General features: G+C 36.9%; 1 protein-coding gene across 2 annotated transcripts in view; it reads left to right on the top strand.

Moving 5' to 3' along the window:
• Positions 1–1,067: 1,067 nt before the first annotated feature.
• Positions 1,068–22,601, top strand: part of LOC102693511 (inactive dipeptidyl peptidase 10-like) — a 121,513-nt gene continuing 99,979 nt past the window's right edge. For both annotated transcript variants that reach the window (XR_011191290.1, XM_069196644.1), the window contains exon 1: positions 1,068–1,454. Coding sequence is in view for 1 of the 2 variants with exons in the window: in XM_069196644.1 (XP_069052745.1) it covers positions 1,395–1,454 (60 nt within the window). In the remaining variant the exon portion in view is untranslated. The remainder of the gene's footprint in view (positions 1,455–22,601) is intronic.

Genomic DNA, 22,601 nt, shown 5'->3' with positions numbered 1-22,601 from the left:
ATCCAAACTAGTTTCAAATTTAAGTCCATTATACCTACTTGCTGCATGTTGTTTCTGCATCAATAATAATCACTGTAAACAACAAGTACTACTGTATATGTATGTTTATACAGTAAATGCTACCTGTCGCTGATGTCATGAAAGTATAGTACAAAAGTGTGCAATTTGCCACGTAGCATTGAGGAGATAGCAAATACCAGTGTGAAATAATCAGTCTTCTTAGAAAGTCTTTCACGTAATAGTAAGAAATATAAAGCACTGGTTTTAAAAACACAGAGATGGGGCAGGGTGCACAGTACATTTCAGTAATTACGTCTTTGATTAGATTATGTAACGTATCCGATATACAATATTTTCCACTAAAGCAAAGCTCCAGATGGCGGTAGAATGTTCCTCCGAAGATACGATTAAAAGCTTAGCTGGAATTTCATTATTTGTGCAGAGGGAACATTTATACCATTTACTCTTTAAAAAACCATTAGATTGTGATTTATCGCATTTCTTTTAACGAAAGTTACATGTATCGCTATAGGATAACAAAACAGTTAAATATAGAGCACATTAAATATACATCACTGCCCCTGCCGAGTGCTGTGTAATTGTATGATAAAACTGTACTTACTGTATCAATCACAATTACAAATTGAGCGAATTTCATGAGCACAAAGGACGTATTCGCTACTTGTTTAGATGAGTAGTCTAGAAACTAGTAGCTTTCAGTCATAATCATTCAAACAGCTAAGCAAAAGAATGTCGAAACAATTTACAGTGATAAACGCTTACTGTGTAATAATTGTAATTTTTTTTAAAAATGATATCGATATCAAGAACTACAGGATTTGAGTATAAAAGAAACGCCAGAAGTTTGTTAGTTTTTCAATCGAAAACAAAGCGTGAAAGAACCATTGTCAAATTATTCTCGGCAGAAGTTGTGGGATATACTCATGCATAATATTCCTAAGAGAAACTATTCAAAACTGGATTTGCTGCTTTTGATGTCCAGGAAGCTGAGAATGTATAGGTAGTTTCTGGGTTTTTTTTCCCCACCGTGCTAAACAAGTGAAACATTAGTCGAGGCACTGAGCAAAAGTTTACGTTACCCCTTTTTTTTCCCCATGAGAACATACAGTACGTATCGAAAGGTACCTTGCCAACTGGCATACTACGGCGTTTGTAGGCACAGAGTGTAGTTTGCGCCTGGATTATTGGGTTGGGTGGTGTACGTGTCACAGGATAGAGGAGGTGAAGTGCCCACAAGACTTCATCATTCCACTGCACAGCTCCGGAGAGTGGGGAAGATCAGGAAAGCCAAGCACCTGTGTTACAGGAGCTTCAGAGAAATCTTTGATCTGCAGGATTGACTGAGAGGTCTGAGCTATCCAGGGTGCTGAAACATGAACCAAACGGCTACCGTATCTCAGCACTGTGAAAGCCACTCTTCCAAAGACATAAAGGTAGGAAACGCTTAGCTTGATTTATGGAAGATCGGATATTTTTGGCGCCCGTGAATTTTTGCCTAGGAAGTTTATTTTGCCATTATACTGGAATCCGGGAAAATAATCAAAAAAACTTTTCCTGCTGGGGCATGTTCCTTTCACGCTAGGGTATTCAAAGTAAGAAACACAGTTCTGAAGTATATTTTTACAAAATGACGCGCAAAAGGTAAAATATGAAATGTTTTTTTTTTAAAAACTCCATATTCTTTGTAAAAATTGTCCCCCAGTATGAATGAAGTATCCCGAAATGGCCTGGCAGGAACTGCTTGGAGTCTGTGAACAAAGGTTTGCCATAGTAGGCAGCTGTACCAGTGGGACAGCACTTAAAAACTGTAAAGTGAAAGGGTTAAGTGAAACGCTCAGGAAAAAGTGTACTTTTTTAAAAATCCATCAATCCCTTTAAAGCATGTTTGTCCTGGTGAGGGACACTTATTGGACAGAGTGGTTGGAAAATGGAGATGGATGTGCAAAATGCTAAAATCGTTAATTAAATTAAATATTAAATTGTTTTATTAATGACTATTAATATGAATGATTTTCTGTGATTGTCATTTATTTCGCAACATATATTTTCCAGTAACAACACAAAAAATTCAAGCTGTGTAAGGAACTGGAATGGGAATCTATACCAGTTTTTTTCACACATGTGCCAATGAAGTTCAGAGCACTTTTGCACATCAATGTGTTTTCAGTTGCGGCAAGGATTTTTTTTTCATTAAAAGGGTCCTTTTTTGTGGAATTATTAGAATGGCAAACATAAATATAGTCAAAGATCTTGAGTAGGGATAGGCAGTTCTACTCCTGGAAGGGCAGTTGCCCACCTCCTCTCTCAATTACTTAATTAAACTACTTATTTACATATCCGGTCAGATCGTCTGTTTTAGACTCTCGTCAGCTGCTTCTTTAAAAATGCTTGGAAACCCTGCAGGACTCCCTAACCCTAACTTAGAATATCTTAGAACAAGCATACAAAGTTAAAAAGTTAAATAAAAACTGAAAATGCAGAATAAACACTCTTCATGACAGGTTATCATGCAGTCTTTAATACTAATAGCAAGCCATTTGGTGATTGATTTCAGGATGTCTTAAAGGTGTGTTACATTTGTAAAGGAGTCCCACATACATTGCATTAAATTAATCAATTTTTTAAATTCAGTCTGAATTTGTAGTTCTGTAGTGGAGTTTCAAAATCTGTCCATCTGCTTCTTGACTGGCTTTCTTTAGTACTTGAGTTATCAGTTTTATGTTTAGCTTAAGTGTGGACAGGAACAGCTGTCATTCTTAAGTAAAACAAATTGACAACACCTTGACCAAAACTCTGTTTTGCAAGCTTTCTATTAATTTCAAGATTGTGCTTGAGAGTAACAGATGAACCAAATCATAAAACTAAAGAAGACAAGAAAATACATACAGTAGTCTTTTTAAAAGTTTCTTTTGTGGGTGAAACATCTTTAAAACCTTTCTGGTATTACTGTATATTCTTCATATTTTTAAATGCATTAAAAAAATCAATCTTTATTTTGTGTTAATATTTTCAAACTCATGAGGAATACCGATAGGATTAAAATTGTTCTCTTAAACCTGTTTCTGTTAATCTTTTTACATAGAGTACGTATGTACAGAATTTTGAAAATCCAACCATTTTAGGTTTGAGAAATCAGATTAAAATAAAAAAAACCTACAAGCTTTTCTGGGGAATTCAAAAACAAGACACCAGAGAGGAGGCAAGGTGAGGAGTAAGCTAGAGAGGAGTTGTGCTTATCTGTGGGTTGTCAATCCATTTAATAGCTCAGAAGAGTTCATACCCAGGGGATGAATATAGCCATTAATATGTTTAGAAGCCCTGCAGGCAGATTTTATGTGGTGCAGTAAATGCTAAAAACATTTAAGCCCAAGGATTTCTTTTTTTGTTTTGAAATACAAAAACATAAATTACTAATGGATGCAATATGAAGTTTTGTTCGTGTTATCTTGTTTTGTACTTTGGATCCCTATTCTCAATACAACAGAAATCATCGGCATGCTTGAATCCAGAGATCCAGTTTGTTCTTAACGCAGGAAGAAAAAGCTGGACTGACGGACTGTGACTGTGTCAATGTGTTGGCCCTGCAGATTTCCTCAAGCCAAAAAAACGCCCACCAACCAAATAAACAAATAACCAACCATCTAAATGAGCAACCAAACAAGCTATGAAAGTAAACCCATTTTTGTGCACCATACAGTATATACAGTACAGTAGAACTACAAATGTTAAGTTTAAGTGGTGGTTTTGCTTGGATGGGTTCCTGCTGAGGGGGGCAGCTTAATTGCCATTTTATCTTATTAATAATCTTCCACATCATGCTGCTGGCACTCTTATTGGAACGCCAGTTCATGCATTAACAGACATAGATTAATGGGTCCCATTAAATAAAGGAAGATCCTGGCCATGAGAATTTCACTGACACAATCATTAAACTCTGTACTGAACAAAACTGGTAAGAAATATATCATTGCATTGTGTCACAATCTTAACCATTTCTCTAATGACATGAGAACATTATATTTTGCTCTAATACACAGATGTTTTATTGGGAAATTACGGTATTGGGCTTTTCTTCAGGCTAACACGTTAATTCAAAGTGACAGTACCCATGTACACACAAAGTGTATTTGTGCCCATGTAAGCATAGTATGTTGTTCAAGGACATAACATCTGTGACTTACCTTGTATTTGAACACACAACTATTTTACCAACAAGCTACTCTACAATAAGCATGAAAGCTAAGCCTCATTTTACTGAATCTGTCATATTACCTAACAAAAACTTGCAATAAGAATGAAATTGTTTGTCTAAACTACTTAAATATGACTCATGACAAGTTAAAAACAAATAGCAAAGCACAACCACAACTGAAAAAGAAAATCATTATAGATTATACACAGAAGCAATCATTCTACCAATATATGTGTATCCACTATGTGGTTTTGTCTGTAAGACATAAAATACAGTGTAGTGAACATTTGCGTTGAATATTTGGTGGTATAAGGTGCAAATCTGTAAAGTTATTTCTCCCTTACAATGTTTAATATGATTACTACTGTTAGAGAAACAATAGTAAAATGTATTTAAATTAATTAATTTAAATTAACATTCTTAAGAAAATAGTGCTTTTTCCCCCCAATAATAATAAAAACAGCCAGTTTAATGTAGAAGTAAATATTTATAGTGAGTATGGCCTTGGGTCATTTTTTATTAGAGATATTCATAGGTGGTGAATCTAAAATATCATTTATAAGAAATACATTTATCATCCATTTATCATCATTTATCAGAAAGTTTATTTTTTTCAGGAAAGTTCTGCGGTTGAATCTTTTTACAATCAATACATTCTTTAAAAATGTCATAATAAGTTGTTAATCAGATACTTGCATAATTATGAATTCTGTTCCTGGGCTTTACCAATTCTACACTTTCAGCATCACAATAAAATACAAAACAAAAAACCCTTGTGTCTTTTGTCTAGATGGTGTCAATAAAGAAGTCATTTACTTTATTACTTTTCCTTGACTTTCCCTGGTGACATTCTTGTTGAGGGAACATGATTTCTTTCATTGCGAATTGTCTCAGCTCAGTTTGCTAGCTTTAAGTCTTTTGTGAAAAGAGACAGCAAGCAAGGATGTGTAACAGCTCTTTTGTCCTTAGTGTCAGTCTTAAAGATCAACATCACAATAAGAAAGCAATTTTAAAACCTGCATCAGTTTCTTAAAGTAAAATGGGTCTCTGGAATCAGTTGCAATTCTACCTGTGTCGTAAAAAGATTTTTAACTTCACTTCCTGCTGTTACAAACAGAAATGAAAAGTGAAGGTGCAATTTGATTTCATGCATGGCTCTTTATTTTCCTGCATGTGTTCTGAAAAAAAAAGATAATAACTGAAGGTGTATACTGTTCTACTGTAAAGGGGCAGATAATCTACTTTTTTGTTGCTTTTTATTTGATAATCAGTTCAAAGATTAGCAACAGCATATCAGAAATATTTATATTCATTTTTTCCTGTGGACAGCTGGGCGGGGGTGAAATGTTACATAACAGTGTAGAATGACAAAACAAAGCTGTAGTGAGTGGTGAATATCAGCCTCTAGTACTGTTCAATTTTTTTCTAATTCCAGCCAGAGAAGCCTTATAGCATTGTGATTAGAACATGTTTGAAGAACAAGAGTTCCACTCAGTCTGAGTAAAGGTTGGAAAGACCAAAACAATGTGTACCAGTTACATTTTTCCATTATAGCACTTGTACATTAACTTTCTATTTGAAAAAAAAAAAGTTATTTTTATGTTCCCTTCCATTTCCTTTTAAATATGTAATACCCAGATGGATATCAGCATATAAAGATGCAAAATATTGCTGGGAACTGAAGTCTTAAGGGTGGAAGAATTAAAATCATTTTATTTAAACAAATTGGAATATATTCTCAAGCAAATAACCATAACCATCATTATTATCCTCATCTTTATTTTATATTAAGTGTCTTCCCTGTGGACTTCACAAATGCAGGAAAAATAAAAATTTAAAAGAAATGATCAAAACAAATGAACTTAACAAATCATTTGAACATTTGATCACTTAAATTTTTCAGCATTGGATGATTGATCTGTATATATAATGGTAGTGTCTTGAAAAGCCCCTCTTACATAGTAATACTTCTTTGATGTTAACTGATGGTTGTAACAGGATATTTTCATGACATTGCAATAAATGAGTGACTTCAGAGAGGCTTAATAAAGAGCTATTTAGGCTGCTAAAAGAGAAGAATTGCAAGACTTAGTCTGTTCTGCTTGAAAAGATGCAGTTGAAGATCGGATTGAAATTTTACTCACATTTTCACTTGGTCTACAGAAACCAGCACTGAGTGTTAAAAATGTCCAAGTCGTGTGGGAATGCTAACCCTAACCCTAGCTGGGGACTCAAGTGAGCTGTGCTGCAGTCTGACTGTGGGGTCCTCAGATCATGAAAATTGAAAATATTCCTCAATCAATAAAAATGTTGGTCTAAAACATTGAAAACCACTCATACAAGCTGTTAAAAAGTTATCTTCATCAATATAAGATCTTCTTTCGGCAAATTTTCAGTCAGGTGAAAACAGCTTTTACAATCACATTTAAAAAAGCATTCATTTCAGGCCATGGTAGGTTTAAGGTTGCAAGAACCATTAAATATTTCATGCAGTTATACCTGTATTTGCTTCTGAAATGACACAATTATGAGAGTTCACCAAATGGAAGAGGCTTTCTTCCAACTGTTGATCTGACGCAGTTTTTGGAGGCAGAGACTGAAATGCGCAACATATAATACTGGTTGCTAAAAGTCTAAAAAAAAAAAGTTTGAGAAAGGATCCAAATATCATTCATCCTCAAGTTGACTTGGGCCACAGAATCCAGCACCGAGTGTTAAAAATGTCCAAGTCGCGTGGGAATGCTAACCCTAACCCTAGCTGGGGACTCAAGTGAGCTGTGCTGCAGTCTCGACTGTGGGGTCCTCAGTTTATGAAAATTGAAAATATTCCTCAGCCTAAAACATATTGGTGTAAAACATTCAAAGCCAGTCATACAAGCTGTTCAAAAGTTATCTTCATCAATAACAGATCTTCTTTCGGCAAATTTCCAGTCAGGTGAAAACAGCTTTTACAATCGCATTTAAAAAGCATCATTTCAGGCCACGATAGGGTTAGGGTTACATGAACCATTAAATATTTCCAGCAGTTATACTTGTATTTGCTTCTGAAATAACAAAATTAAGAGAGTTTACCAAATGGGCAAGGATTTCTTCCAACTTTTGATCTGCTGCGTTTTTTGGAAGCAATTACAAAAATGCTCAAAGTACAATACTGGCCGCTAAAAGTTTAAAAAAAAAAGTTTGAGAAAGGATCCAAATATCACTCATCCTCAAGTTGACTTGGGCCACAGAATCCAGCACCGAGTGTTAAAAATGTCCAAGTCGTGTGGGAATGCTAACCCTAACCCTAGCTGGGGACTCAAGTGAGCTGTGCTGCAGTCTCGACTGTGGGGTCCTCAGTTTATGAAAATTGAAAATATTCCTCAGCCTAAAACATATTGGTGTAAAACATTCAAAGCCAGTCATACAAGCTGTTCAAAAGTTATCTTCATCAATAACAGATCTTCTTTCGGCAAATTTCCAGTCAGGTGAAAACAGCTTTTACAATCGCATTTAAAAAGCATTCATTTCAGGCCATGGTAGGGTTAGGGTTACAAGAACCATTACATATTTCCTGCAGTTATACTTGTATTTGCCATTTAAATGACAAAATTATGAGACTTTACCAAATGGAAGAGGATTTTTTCCAACTTTTGATCTTAAGCGGTTTTGGGAGACAGAGACTGAAATGTGCAACATATAATACTGGCCGCAACTGGGCAGAGCTGCAGTCTGACTGTGGGGTCCTCAGATCATTCCCTTAAACATTCCCTTCTGTTGCAATTATTGTACAATGATGTGAGGTGAGAAAAAACACATTCTCATTCTATACACACTGTATGAACTGGGATATGTAGAAATTACAAACAGGAGCAATCATACTCCTTTCACCATTGAATGGAGTACTAATGGGGTACAATGTCTTCTCTTCATTCTGCAACAGCATGCCCACCACGCAGCATATCAGGTGGAGAAGCAAGACACTGGTTCACCACTTGAGGGGGAACTTTTGGGGGAAGTCTTATTCTGCAAGCCCAAAGCGGAACATCCCTTCTCTTATGAACAGTGCCATTGGATCTTTAATCAAGACTTCAATTTTTAGTCCCCCCCAAAAAAGCATGTCCTTTATCATAGTATCCACTGTCAACCTACTGGGACCTTCTGGGTGTTACTGTACTGTAAAAAACACTTACAGTACAGCAGTGAAATGCTTTTACTTTAAGGCCTTCTATCCCAGCAGTCAGCCTAAGCTTCTGAGATCTGACAGGATCAGGGGACAAGATGGGAATATGCCTCTGAATTTGAAGAAAGGACACATTTAATAAAATGAAAGTTTTAATTACGCGTTAAGTTTGTACAGTAAGACACAATTTACGAATGGTTGCTAAGAGACAAAAACTTACTGCAAGTCTCACAGAAGTGTATTGAAACGGAAATTGCAGAAAACAGTCCCATCTGAAAGTCCACTTGAACTTAGAAAACACTTAAGATTACTGAATATTCTGAAACTTAAATGCCAAGAAACAGAATCCCTCAGAATAATTTAATTTAGACAAATGATTTCCAGAGGTTTTCTGGCATTCCAAACCATATACATACTGTCTACTGGCCATAGTCTAAAGTTTATAGCACATATCAATGCAATGTGAGAGCCATCAAGAGTGAGAACACAATCTCCAGAATTAGAATTAGACTCCTAAATGAGAACATTCAGCAAATCAGGGCTTGCCTGCAAACTTGAATGTAAAATTATTCTAACAAGGAATCTAGCTGTTGCTAGTATGATTCCTGTGTACATGACACACTGTCACAGCCAATACATTAAACAGTACACATATTTGGAACTTTTGATGGTAGGGGAAATGGATAAAGTGTATAACAGTGACATTCCAAGAGATTTAAAGGAATAAGTGAGCAACGTGGATATTAACCTTATGTAGAAACATAAGAACAATTTTACTCACTGGAAATAGAGGGGGAAATCAGAAATTTATATTTGTACTGTATATAACAAAACACAAATATAATGAAGCCCTTCATTAGTGTTTAATTCCAGTGTGATGAGTATGATGAGTTTGGTATCATTACAAAACACTGCCATCATGTGGTCTCTTCAAATTGATCTGCTGTGATGGGGAGGAAAGCACTGGGTTATGTACAGTATATTGTATAAAGCAATATTTTTTTTCTTCAGGATTAGATGTTCCTAGAGTGATATTTAATGTTGTAGACCTTTGAATTAGTTGCAAACATTAAAGTAAATGATGACTTAGGGGAAAAAAATTATATTATTAAATAACATTATGCATTGTTACTGTATATCGCCACCAGTCAAAGAAACACAGTCAATGTCTGTTACCTTTCCTGACACCTCGTGAAACACAAGGAACAGTTTTCTCAATGTCCTCTGTAGATGATGACAGGAAAGAAAGGTGGTCTCTATCTTAAAAGAACTCTGGTGTTTACATTCCCGCAGTGTTCAATATAATACTTTCAGCTGTAGTAAAAATACCCATTCCCAGTGGGAACTGCAAACAAACACACATGAATTTGTGCCTTGGGCTTTATTCTTTGCATTTATATGCTGTTACTTGATCTGCAAATGCCCATGTCTGGTCCTTAAATGTGAAAGCTGCAGATAAGAAGATGTCACACGGGTCTTGATCAGACTTCAGATGAAAGGCTTCCCAAGGTGTTACCTTGGTGACCGTTTTGTTTCAGTTCCAGGGGGGGGTCATTTTCCTACCTTATTCCCTCCCAGGAGTGGAGTCTGATTCCAGGAGCAGAGCAACCAAAAATATAATCCTGTGATATTGTTTCTGCTATATTTAGTATTGGCCATATCCAACTGATCCGGAAATGTCTTGCTCTGAAATGGTGTAGCACGTGCAAGAGTATATCACTAACAGTCTGTAATTACAGCACTTTTCAGAATGGAATCCTGCTTGTTTGTTCTCTCTCCTTTCCATTCTGACACCCTGCATGAATTTAATTTTCCATTTTGGGGCCTTTTGCCTATGAAAATAACTGTGTGGGTGAGACAGGATGGAAATGACCTTGAACGCTGTCCTGTTTTTGGCTGTCTGCACTATTAAACTACAATGTTATTGAAGATAAGAATGCTTGCTGATCACAACTTTAATAGAATTGATTAGTGTGAAAACCAATCAGAAATGTCAGTCTTATTTAATTGAGCATCAGCTGAAATACCTCTTGTAAAGCATTTGTTTGTGTACAGAATTTATCTTATAATTGAATCCGTGTATGTACAGATGTGTGAACAGGTATAATATGTACTATAAACTGTACATCTGTCATGCAGTATGTTTGTGATTTTACACTACATTCCCTACATTTAAGAGTACTTGATATCCTACAAAAACGTTGAATTTGCTTTTGATATTAAATAGCATTCTTGCTTAATTTGTTTAAAAATGTAGGTATCTATCTACATGTAATAATAATATAATCTATAGAATATAATGAATAGAAGCATAAAGTCATATGTTAATCCATTATTCATCTCCAGAAGGCATTGGGAAATGACCTGCCATCCTCACCTGACTGATTAGACTAATAAGCTCATTGGTTGGGTGATGATTTAAAACCAGGAAGCAGAGCCTTGCAGGGAACTGTAGACCTCTGCTGTGAGGAAGTAAGCAGAGCCTCTGTTATGCACTGCACCACAGCAAGAAAGTGAGCCCGTGGATTGCTGTGCATTTTTTGGAAAAGAGTTTGAGAAAGACTTTGGACTCTGCAGCTGGTAAGGACCTTAGCTGCCTGGCTATTTATAGAGCGGTGTGAGAGGTAGTGTAGGTGGAGCTCAAAAAGCATTAGGCTTTCGTTTTTGTTTTTTAAGCTTTACACTGTAAGTAAAGAACATGGTCCTTATGGAGCCACATACTGTACAGTACTTAAAGATCCCATCAGGCCAGGGTGTGCCACATCATATCCTAAAGAAGAATAACAGGAAACTAGAATTTTTGTTGATATATGCAGACAGTACAAATTATAACTGCAGCACCAAAGGGCCATATTTAATGTTTGTGAAAAGAACAGGGCTGAGAAATTGCCTGTTGATTATCCTAATGGATAACATCCTACACTTATTTGTGTAATTTATTTTCCTCCTTGCAATGAAAATAAATACAAGATAACACAAATACACCAGTTTGTATAGTCAGGTATCTCACTAGGATTTGATGATCAAGATTATTTACTTCTTTATAAATCGGTTCCTTAAAATTGAAACATTAGTGAAGTGAGAAAAACATCACAATATTGAAAAGACTGATTTAAGCTGAATGCAGCAAAGATACCAGCACCTCAGTTGATTTATAATGCCTTTGAAAGAGAAAGTGATTAGGCTTATCATCCAAATTTGTCATGGTAATATAATGATATACCTACTGCAGATAATTTTTTTTACTTTGTTGCTTAATTTTCAGGAAAATTAGACAACAGCCTACCAGATTTATTGACATATCACAACATTAAATGGAACAATTAATCACTTGCTTTAGTGTTGTGAACCTCTATGAACTTTGCCGAAGGAGAGTAGAATACTAGAAGACTCACCAGCAGGCTGTGCTCAAAGACCACTGTGCAATAAATTGGGATCTGTTCCAAGGTCATTTGGAAAAAGCAGCTGTTTAGCTAAAATAATATGTCTGTTTGAATGTGTCTGAATACAAATTAGACCAGAAGAGAGGGAATTACTGAAGTACCAGATCTTCATATAATTATATACAACAAAATGAGAAAAAGTGATAAAAGGAGATAGAAAATACTGCTAAATAAAGGAGGGTTAGACAGGGTAAAGAAATAAAGTAAAAAATTTAACCAGATTTGATTTTTTTTAGTGCTTCATCTAAAGGGAAACAATAACCCTGAGTAAGTAAGGTCAGTTGGGTTTAAAAAAAAAATTGCAACACTTTATGTTGCTAAGAATTATATTTTATTATAAAATGAAAGATAAGAAATAAACATATGTGCAAAAGGGTGCCACACCCTTATGTAACAGCAACAGAAAGTTAAGAATCGTGATTATTAAGCAATTTCTAGTCAAAGACCTGTGCCAAACCCTTTAAGAAGGATTCTTTAAGGAATTGACTCACTGACTGCAATGAGTTGAAAATTGTTTCATCTTATTCCTGCAAACATGATCCTATTTGTGGGCTATTCAATTTTCTAGATAGTTTGTAACAGCAACAATTTCCATACATAGCATGTGTATAAAAAATGCTGTCATGTTATGATATATGACGTTGACCATGTGTTTTGAAATTGTCCATCGATGCATCAACTGTACCTAAGGTTCTAGGAATATGTAATGTGAAATGGATTTGAAAGAATCTAGACTCTTATGCATAACTGTTAGTCTGCATTACCAGTTTGGCTTAGCATGACAGTTCCTGCGCACCACATTACTCTTCTCCTGTATGAAACAATGTGCCTAATGCATAAAGGTTCAGCAGAGGTGAACATCATCATCATTAAGGAAATGGACATTTGCAGAAAGCAGGATATTTTCATGTAGTATTTTACCAAGCTTTTGCAATGGGTTGTGCATAAAAATTCATTTAGATATTGGTGTTTGGTTGGAGTTGCATGTATTACATTAAATGTATTTGTCACTTTTAATCTGAAGGGTATCCTTAGAAATTGTTTTAGCAGACTGATGGATCCATGATTATGACAACATCGATTATACTTTGAAGGAGAGTATCCTTTTCCCTTTAAAATGTTGCAGCAATCTATTACAGCAGCCATTTTTTATGGGAACCAACATGTATAAGCTTCCTTGTACCAAAAGTTGTGGTTGAGTTCCACATTGTATCATGGGTCAAGTCCTACCACACTTGTGATCCCTAACACAAACGTGCATATACAGGATGTGTAGAAAGTCCTCAGTCAGCTTTCTCAGTGGTTGAGACATTCACTGTCAGGACTTGGGAGAATCCTTAATACTATTTTCTCTTCCTGTAAACATATTTTTTCAATCAAAGGCATTGGAAAGGAAACTAAAATCAACACTATGAACATTTTTGTGCTTTTACAAATCATCACAACTTCTCTTTTATGAGGATTTTAAACACTGCTCTGTGCTTAAGTACTATTCTTTGAAAACTCCATTTTAACTGGGAGACCAGTTCCTTTAATAACTCAAACAACAGTTATGCCAGAATTCACCTCCTTCTGATTGAGAGCCCAGCAGGCAGAATCTGATATGCATCGAACAAACATTTTATTTTGTACCATTTAAATCTGGATACCTCTCAAATACCTTTCACAGTTCAGCTTCAACAAGTACAGAGTATCATGAGCATTGCAGATTGCATAGTTCAGAGGCATTCTTTCCAGTAGATGTTGAAATTGCAAATGAGGACTCCAGGTCTCAGTTTTCAGCTTTGGCTCAGCTGAAGCATTTGCATTTCTTACTTGGTGTCTTTTGTATCACTTCATCTGGACAGTAATGGATAGTACAGACAGCGTGAAAAGTGATATAAAGTCACCATGGCCAGACACCAACTAATTCATTGAACACATACACAAATGGCTTACTATTGATTCTTCTCTGTAAGGGTTTCTCAGTAGTATCCATTAAACCGAATTGAAATGATGCCCCTTCTTGGCAGACAACAAAATCTCTCAATAAATTTGGAAAATCTATTCGATATATTGAATACTAGGACTGTGTAGGACGATGTGATGTGATGCTAGCTCTTCTGTTGTGGAACTGAGGTAAAAAACCCACATAACCACTGATGACATAGCAAATGTTAACTTATGGAATTGGGTGAGGTATAACAAGGTAGCAATAAGTTATAACAAGATACTGAGACAATGTTAACTCAATAGAGAGCAATGGGATTCACGCATTCACTAAATTATTTATAGAGGTGTACTGGAGGTGGAAATGTGTGTCAATCAAATATAAAAACAAGTAAATAGGATCACATTATCGAGCTATTTCATAAACAATCAATGTTTGAGAAAGCTATTAAAGAACATGAATGTTCTTCAATGATTATTTCTCAACATTTAATACACATTATGTTTGTGTAAAAGCAGCAGAGGGCAAATGATATGCTTTAGTTTCAGGGCATCTGCTTTTCTGTTACAAACATAGCCTTGCAGGCTATGAATCTTTTAATTAAAAATTCAAGTTCGGTTCTTCACTGAATTACAAAACAACAATATTGTGCCTACTGGATACCATTTTGCGGAGAATGACATGATGGACTGTATTTAATAGTGTTTGCTGACTGCATAGCAACAGGGTGTTTCTCTGTAGCAACTGTATGTTTCTCTTACAGTTAAGCACATTGTAGTTTATAAGTCAATCTTTGACATTTAAAATTATTTTTATTTTTAATATATCATTATGGACTGTATTCAACGGCTAAAGGTTTCTACCTTCCTGACCTATAAAGAAGATCAGAATAATTCCTACTAGACAAATGTAAAGTAGAAAAAAAAGCTAATGTCAACAATATATCAAATAGTATTAATATACTTAATTTTATGTAGCATATTTAAAAGCAATTATAAATACAATGTTTTCAAATACATTTAAAACACACATCACACTAAAAACTACCCTTACAATGCTGAATGAGCAAAAACAGAAAATTAAACAATGACAAAATAACCTTATGAAAAGTTACGTTTTTTCGGTTAGGTTTTAAGAGCACCCAATTTTTCTGAGTCCCTGATTCAGCATATCTTTGGATGGTGTTCCAGAGCTGTTGGAGCATAGCAACAAAATGTCCTGTCACCCACTGAGTGTAGCCAAGCAATGGGAATCTCTAGTGTACCAGATTTGCCCAAATAAGGTCACTGGGAAGGGAGTACATGGACAACATACTGGGTGGATCCTGAGAAGCCATACTATGTAGAGCCATGACTACAAGTAGAATCATTTTAAAATAAATTTGAAACCTGTCTGGGAACCAGTGCAAGGACTCCAAATCGAAAGTGATCATTTGCATGTAACATAAACAGGATTCTTGTGAATTATGGACATTTTGTAACTTTAGAGTAGTTCTTAAGACTTTCGCAAGTAGGGTGTTTCAATCATCACTTCATGATAAAATACACATTCCTGGGGAATAACTACACCCAAGGATTAAGCATGTTGGAGGAGGTTTCTGTCGGTATAGTGAGATTTGGTGTAACCTGCTTGGCTGAGCTCCAGCCCTTTGATCGTCTGATCATATGACGAGGAGCTGGTACCTCTGTGCAGAAGGAGGACGAGGGGCAGCAGCACAGGTGAAAATGAATTGGAGGAGGGAGGCATGAGACAAAAAGAGAGGGATTCTTGTATGATCTACAGTATACTGTACAGTATGTACTGTATACTGTATATATTGCTTTTATTGAATTACATTGGGAATAATTATGATTTAGAAAAACTAGAGTGAAAGGTTTTGGTGTTGTATTCCCTCCTGAACCACAGCGAAGAACCTCAATTGCACCAGTGCGCAGCCCAGCAATGTTTCCAAGCAAATGTTTGCCTTGGCTTTGACTCTTCAAACAGCACTTCAAACATAAGTTTGGGAGGTAAATGTTTCTAGGGCTTTGGAGTGAGGGGTTGCTTTTTAAATCACACTGAGAAACGATATGTTAGATATTGCTTAGAAATTGTTTTCAATATAATAGTTCCAACCTCTGGCACAATACCAATAGTGTTTTTATTCTCTTTCTGAGATGCTACAATGGCACTGGGTTTCTTGCTTATACCTGTTGTAAAAATAACTTCAATCAGGTATATGCATTTCATAGGAAGACACATCATCAAACATTCGAACACAAAATCCCCAAAATCAAGCATTTTTGTCCCTTGCCTTGCTTAGGCTGTTCCAGTTACTTACAATTTACACCTGTCCAGAATAGTTCAGGCTCTAGCAGTCACTAAATGAAGCAGTGTAATAACCTGACTGCTGATATGAAGTATGGATACCTGACAATATATGCAATTATTTTTAGAATTTTACATGCATTTGTATTTCAAACATAAATGTTAAATCAAAAGTGCATAACAGAGATTGCAAACCCTGTTTATGACTGCTAACATGCTGTATTTGTTACATTAGTATCTGTTAAATTATTTCAATAAAGAAATCATAAAATGATTAAAGAAATCCCCTCCAAAAATGTAAAACTACTTTCTGCTTTTGTAGGTTAAAATTGCATTCTGCATAAGCAGGCAGTTATACAGCTGTGTCATGAAATTGATTAAATGATCTGTAATTCAATATAAGTTTAAATTATACCTACAGGAAGGGACACTGCTACTTTTCTAAACACTCGATCAACCCAGGCAAGGTGAGAGCAGTGACACACAAGATAAATAGGCCTTGTCTGAAAACACTGTGATTCATCCAGATGCTTTCCCACTTATTATAAGCACCTTTTGATTTGTTAGGCCAGGATTCACAACAAGCAAGAGCATATCCTGAAAAGCTTTATTTTTTTAGGTGCTCTGTACCAAATCCATATAATGGCCATCATGAACAAAATATTTATTTTTAATTAAATATCTTTGTTTTTCGCATTAGTAAGACAGGTATATGAAACTCTTAAGACCAAGACTGATTTCATTTTTTCAATTTTGTTAATGATCAAAATACTGCTTCACAGCTGGGCACATTAAAATAGTCTTACTATTCACCCTTGCTCTGAAAGACAAACGGGGCCTACGGAAATCCTGCTGTTTATAATACAGAACAGCGCAAAACCAAAGTCAATTGAAAAACAATTTAGAAAAGTTTTTAGAAGGCAGTCATGTTCTGTTTGAGTGGTGTGTGTATCCTATCTCAGATAATGCATTAGTTAAGACAACAAACAAAATTTAACATCCCCACCTTACACAGGATTATACTAGGAGGATTCACCTGAACGTCAAGAAAGGGGCCTTGTGATTGAGCTGCTACCTTCCAGCCCATAAAATGGTTTTCTTCTCATAGAATATTACTTTCCTACCATCCTGACAGGCTGTCCTCCCTTGTGTATTTGTTTTTGACTTGCTTATGAGACGAGTCATCTGCCTCCCATAATTGAATCCCTGGCTACCAAATCCAAAGGCATATTTATTCTGAGTGATACACCATCTGGTTGCTAAATTATAACTTTATAAAAAAAAAAATCCACAACTGTGATGCTTCTTTAGATTACCTTACACTACATTAAAATTGCATGACTGTAATCTAGCACTAATAATACGGCAGTATGGCAGGTATGCCCTCCCTCATAAGTTAATGTCTCTTCTGGTTTGTGTAGTAAAAAACATTTCCCCTGGAACACACACTACAGCTAATAAACAGCAAGCAGAATATGCACATGGAAACGTAAAGCTCTTCAATATCCACCTTGAAGTACTAAAAGAATCAATTAAAATGCCTGCTTCTATGAAATAATAATAAAAAATGCTTTGTATTACTTACATCATTGAACAAACTAGGGTATTTCACAGTTCTACTAAATAACAAAGTTAAGACAGAGCCACAAGGAATTTGTGGTGATAAAGATATATTATACACAGTGGAAGGAAATTAAATAAAATCTTGAAAAGTACTGGGTGTTATTAAAAATATTTTAAGATTAAGGAAACAAAACCTGAATATGTAATTATGTAATATGAAATAAGCATTTCTGTTTCTGTACCATTAAAGTACAATATTAATGCAAGTATTTGTTTTCTTCAGAGATGAAGCAAAATAGAAACTCATTATTCACTGTAAAACAATGCATGTTTTACCCCTGGTAAAGATTGCACTCTTTTCATATGTTGGAAAATAGAATCTTTCATTTCAGTAAGTTGGTCAAATTTTGAAAACAATGAAACAATCCAACGAATATACAGGGATATCATACTTAATACATTGATCTTAACTCACCTGACTGAGAAAATGGCAGCTCTGGCCAAAGATCAGCTCTGATGACCCCCTTACTTATGAGGAATGAACAAAGGAGGCAGCTACAAGGGTATAGGTAGGGTGGAGGGAGGGGTGGGAGGAAAGATGCATGAAATGTTGTGAACGGGAAGCAAGTATATAAAGTGAACTATAAGAATCTGACCTTCTCCTGAACGTCTGTTAAATGTCACGCTCGTTAACCCCTCCTCTTAAGGACGCTTCAGCCTTTCCTAGTTTAGTGTTTTTATCTCCTGCCCCCCCCTGCTATAAAAGCCGGGCGTTCCTGCCAATCTGGGCTCAGCTTTGGAAGATGGACGCCCAGAAGCCCACCTACCCGCGAGTCCAGGAGCGACTCGGCAGGTTCAGCTTCAATGGCGTCCTGACCTTCTGAGTCCGTGGACTGGGAGCGTCTGGTCCCGTGACCCCCCTTTTATTCCCCTGACCCTCCTTCAGATCCTGCCCCGGCTTTTAACTCTGTTCGTCTTTGTCAGGATAGATCACCAGGTCTTGAACATTATATCATAATCGGATTTGCCTCGGACTCCTTTGGATTGTTTGCCTTGGACACACCCCCCTGAACACCAGTGTGCCTTGGACACGCCCCCTGTTTTCCTTCCAGCCCCTTCCCATGCCTTTTTCCTTGTGTTTTCCTCGCTCCTCCCCGGATTGTGCTGTCTGCATAGGGTCCTGAAAGAACGCTTTGTGACATTTAATAGCTCCATATATCTTTAAATTCATTAATCCTTTCATTTTTAACAGCCTCTGGCTTCCGTAGTCCTTGTCAAATGATTAAATGAATACATAGCAGTAAGCACTAGCAGATCCTTTCCAGGAAAATATAATTATCTTAGTTCACTTTTTATGAGCTAAAGTAGAGTTGGGATATTGATGATATTTTCCACATAAATTACAAACCACAGAAGAAACCAGTAGAAGAAGCAAATTATAATAAAAATGTTCCCTTAAAGATATCAAGATAGGTTTGGAACATTTCTAAAAATTTCATTTTATTTTAAATTAATAGACACTTTTTTCACTGCAACAGGCTGTAATTTTATATTTCTTGGAAAAATAATGCATTTACTCAATCATTTTGATATATTTACTAAATGTGTTTTTTTTTGCTCCTTGAATGCACCCCTCTTTATCTTGTGCAATTAGGATATGTGAATATGCCTACTGTATGTGTCTTCAGTGTAGGTGATAAACAACATGGTCTTTATTGCACTACCCTGAAAAACTCGTCCCAAGGCTGTTAGGCACTTGTAATGTTTGGAAAATTCTGCAACCTATTGTACTGCTCACTCAATATGTCAAACTCTTTTTTATCCTTTCCTAATGTAGAGTCTGTTCATATCAATAAGCAAAATGCAAAATGAATAAATGGGCTTGAGTTGGTTATAGATTCTTTGTTTTTATTTATACTGTATAAATTACACCATCATAACCATCAGTTGTATCAACATCTGCCTGTTGTTATAGCTGATGGATTATTGCAACTTACTGTATGGTACTTGTCACAGTGCAACCTTTTTTTTTAGACAGTTTTATTTACAGTCTAAAGCCTTCTTCTAGCCTTTTCATGAACCTCGAGTGTTAATCCTGATTCTAAACTGAACAAATTGAGTGACTGAGCTGGTTCTTGCAACCATACAGTTGCAAAAGAAATGTGCATAAGTATTCATCCCCTTTAGTCAATACTTAGTTGAGACACTTTTAATAGCTATTACAGCCAGTTGTGTTTTTGGATAAGTCTGTATTAACTTGGCACACCAAGATGGAGCAATGTTTGCCAATTCCTCCTTGCAAAAATGCTCAAGCTGGGCTAGGTTAGTTTGAGAGCAGCAATGTACAGCAAGTTTGAGGTCTTGCTACAGATTTTTGATGTGGTTAAGGTCAACAATCTGACCGAACCACTCAAGGACAAGACTTCCAGTCCCTGCCTCTGAAAAGCATCCCCATAACTTGATGCTACCTTACCACCACCATACTGCACAGTGGATGGTGTTATCTGGCTGGTGTGCAGTGTTTGATTTGTGACAGATATACAGTACTGTACCACTTAGGATTCAGGCCAAAAGGTTCTGCTTTAGTCTCATCAGACCACAAGACTTTCTGACACATTTCTGTATCTTTTACATGGTGTTTTGCAAACCCTTTACAAGCAAGGCTTGTTCAATGTCACAGTTGGTCTTGCAATAGTGTCTTTGATAAGAGACCTTCTTGACAGCAATCTTTTGGGGGAATGGCCTAATCTAGGCAGTGTGGCTGTAGTTTCATACTTCTTCCACTGCTGTACAATGGACTGTATTGAGCTCTGAGGGATGTTCAATGCCTTTTTTTCTGGAAAGTCTGTACCATGCTGTAGGACTTCCCAGAGAGGAGTATTTATATTTACAAAAGAATTGACAACAGGTGATCCACTACTTTCTTACACAGGTGGAGTAAATCAACAAATTAAAGTAATGTATTGCACCTGTGCACATCAGAGCTTACAATAACAAGGGGCAAGATTACTTTATTAAATTTAATCATTTCTGTTTTTCATTTTTAGGTGTTGGAAAGGTTTTGGAACATTTAATTTGTTTTGACATGGTACTCAACACTTTGTGGATGAGTGTCAATAAGCCTTGCTGCAATTTGCTGCTGCTTTTCAAATTCAGAATCTGCAGAAAAAGTGTTGGGGGCTGAATACTTTTTCAAGGCACTGTATGTAAACATTCTATTTTTCACAGAGCTGCACAAAATAAATATGCCCTTTTGACTGATGAGTAATTCTTTTTTATTAGAAAACAAATTTGCTTTGTAATGCATTACAGCTACCTTTGTAGATGTTCATTGAAGCAAGTAATTAAAATGAAAACAAAAAGAAATAAATGGTTCAGAACACATTTAAAGGATCTATAATTGAGTGAAAAGATGCAACAGTACAAGGCCTGGAGGAAATTAGCAGTTTCTGAACAGTGATGAACTGCTATGATACATTATATTACTGTATGCAAGGTGGTGTGAAAACGTCAGAAGATCTCTGTGTCAGGGCAGTACTGCCTTGTTCTAAATTAGTTGCAGCTGGGCTGGGGTGTGGAGCTCCTGGGAGGCTGATTGACTTACCAGCAGGCAGATCTGGCAGGAGAATGTGGAAGCGTTGTTTTCTCAGTGCTCTGTCAATCAGCTACTTAGCCTGACCAGGTCTCAGTTCCAGTCATGTATCTAGCTGCTTGATAAGAAGATCTTCTTTTGCTTGAGCAAAAGAAGGCAGTTAGTGCTGGAAGAGAGCTGGACTTACAGATGAAAGAATCAGTTGAGTGAGGGACTGATTTGATTTGTGTTTGTGCTTTTCCTTAGTCTTTTGGTAGTGTATTAAGAAAGGCCGTTTCTATTTTGATACTCTGTACTTGAGTCCTTAACAGCCTTATCTTGATGGGTGATTAATTCACTAGGGCAACAATCAATGAAAAGTAACATGTAAAATAATTGAAATTTTGAAAGAATTTCTTATTTTTCACAATGATTAATTATCCTGGTGCAAAGAAGCATTTCAGGATTTCGGTTAGAAGAAAGTAACAACTTAGAATCCGGTTAGTGTCACGGACGTCCAAAGGGACTAACCGTGGGGAGCAGGAGAGCGGAAAAAGACCCATATGCGTAGCGGCGAGACGGGAAAAACGCCCGGGCTCATTAGTACAAAGAGTTCAGGAATGCCGTATAGAAACCTATGCCCTCAGGGAGCGGACGTGGGGCGCCCTGGTGCTAGGCGGGTCTCAGGACATCCGAACGTCAATGCTGAGCGAGGACAGAGTGCAAGACCCGGAAATATATAGCCCAAGGGAAAGAGAGGGACCAGAAGGACAGCAGACTGGAAACTAGGGACAGGACAGAGAAGGAGCGCCCTCTGGCTGCAGAGGGCGTGACAGTTAGAATCTGTCATGACCGGGATCCCTCCTCTTAAGGGTGCTTTGGCCCTTTCGTATTTTAGTTGATTATGTGCACCTCCCACCTATTTTGTGTCTCATTATTCAAGCCTGGCGCTTTCGCTATTCCTGGCTCAGCATTGGAGGATGGAGGCCCGGAAGCCCGCCTACCAGCAGGTCCAGGAGAGACCCGACGGGACAGGCTTCCTCACGGCATCCTGACTGGCTGAGTCTGGATCTCGGAGTGCCTGGCCTCGTTACTTTCTCTTAACTTCTTGTTCCTGTTCCGGATCCCATTCCGGCTTTTAACCCTGTCTTGTCTTGGATGGATCACCCGGTTTTTGGACTTTGGACTGTGCCCCGGATTTCCCGTTTTGAACTACGCTTCACGGGAGCCTGAACCGGCTCCCATGACAGATCCTATTGATTGCAAAAGAGCCTGACTGTAGGGACAAGGCTGACCGAACTCCCCTCACTTTCACGAGGAATGAGCCAGGGAGCTGCTGCAAGGGTGTAAATGGGCAAATCCAGTCATATGTTTGCACAGGAGATTGAAAGTAAAAGAGATTTGGTGGGAAG

This window comes from Lepisosteus oculatus, chromosome 12 (genome assembly GCF_040954835.1).
Source record: "Lepisosteus oculatus isolate fLepOcu1 chromosome 12, fLepOcu1.hap2, whole genome shotgun sequence".
Lineage (NCBI taxonomy): Eukaryota > Metazoa > Chordata > Actinopteri > Semionotiformes > Lepisosteidae > Lepisosteus > Lepisosteus oculatus.
This window is presented reverse-complemented; position numbering and strand designations above follow the sequence as displayed.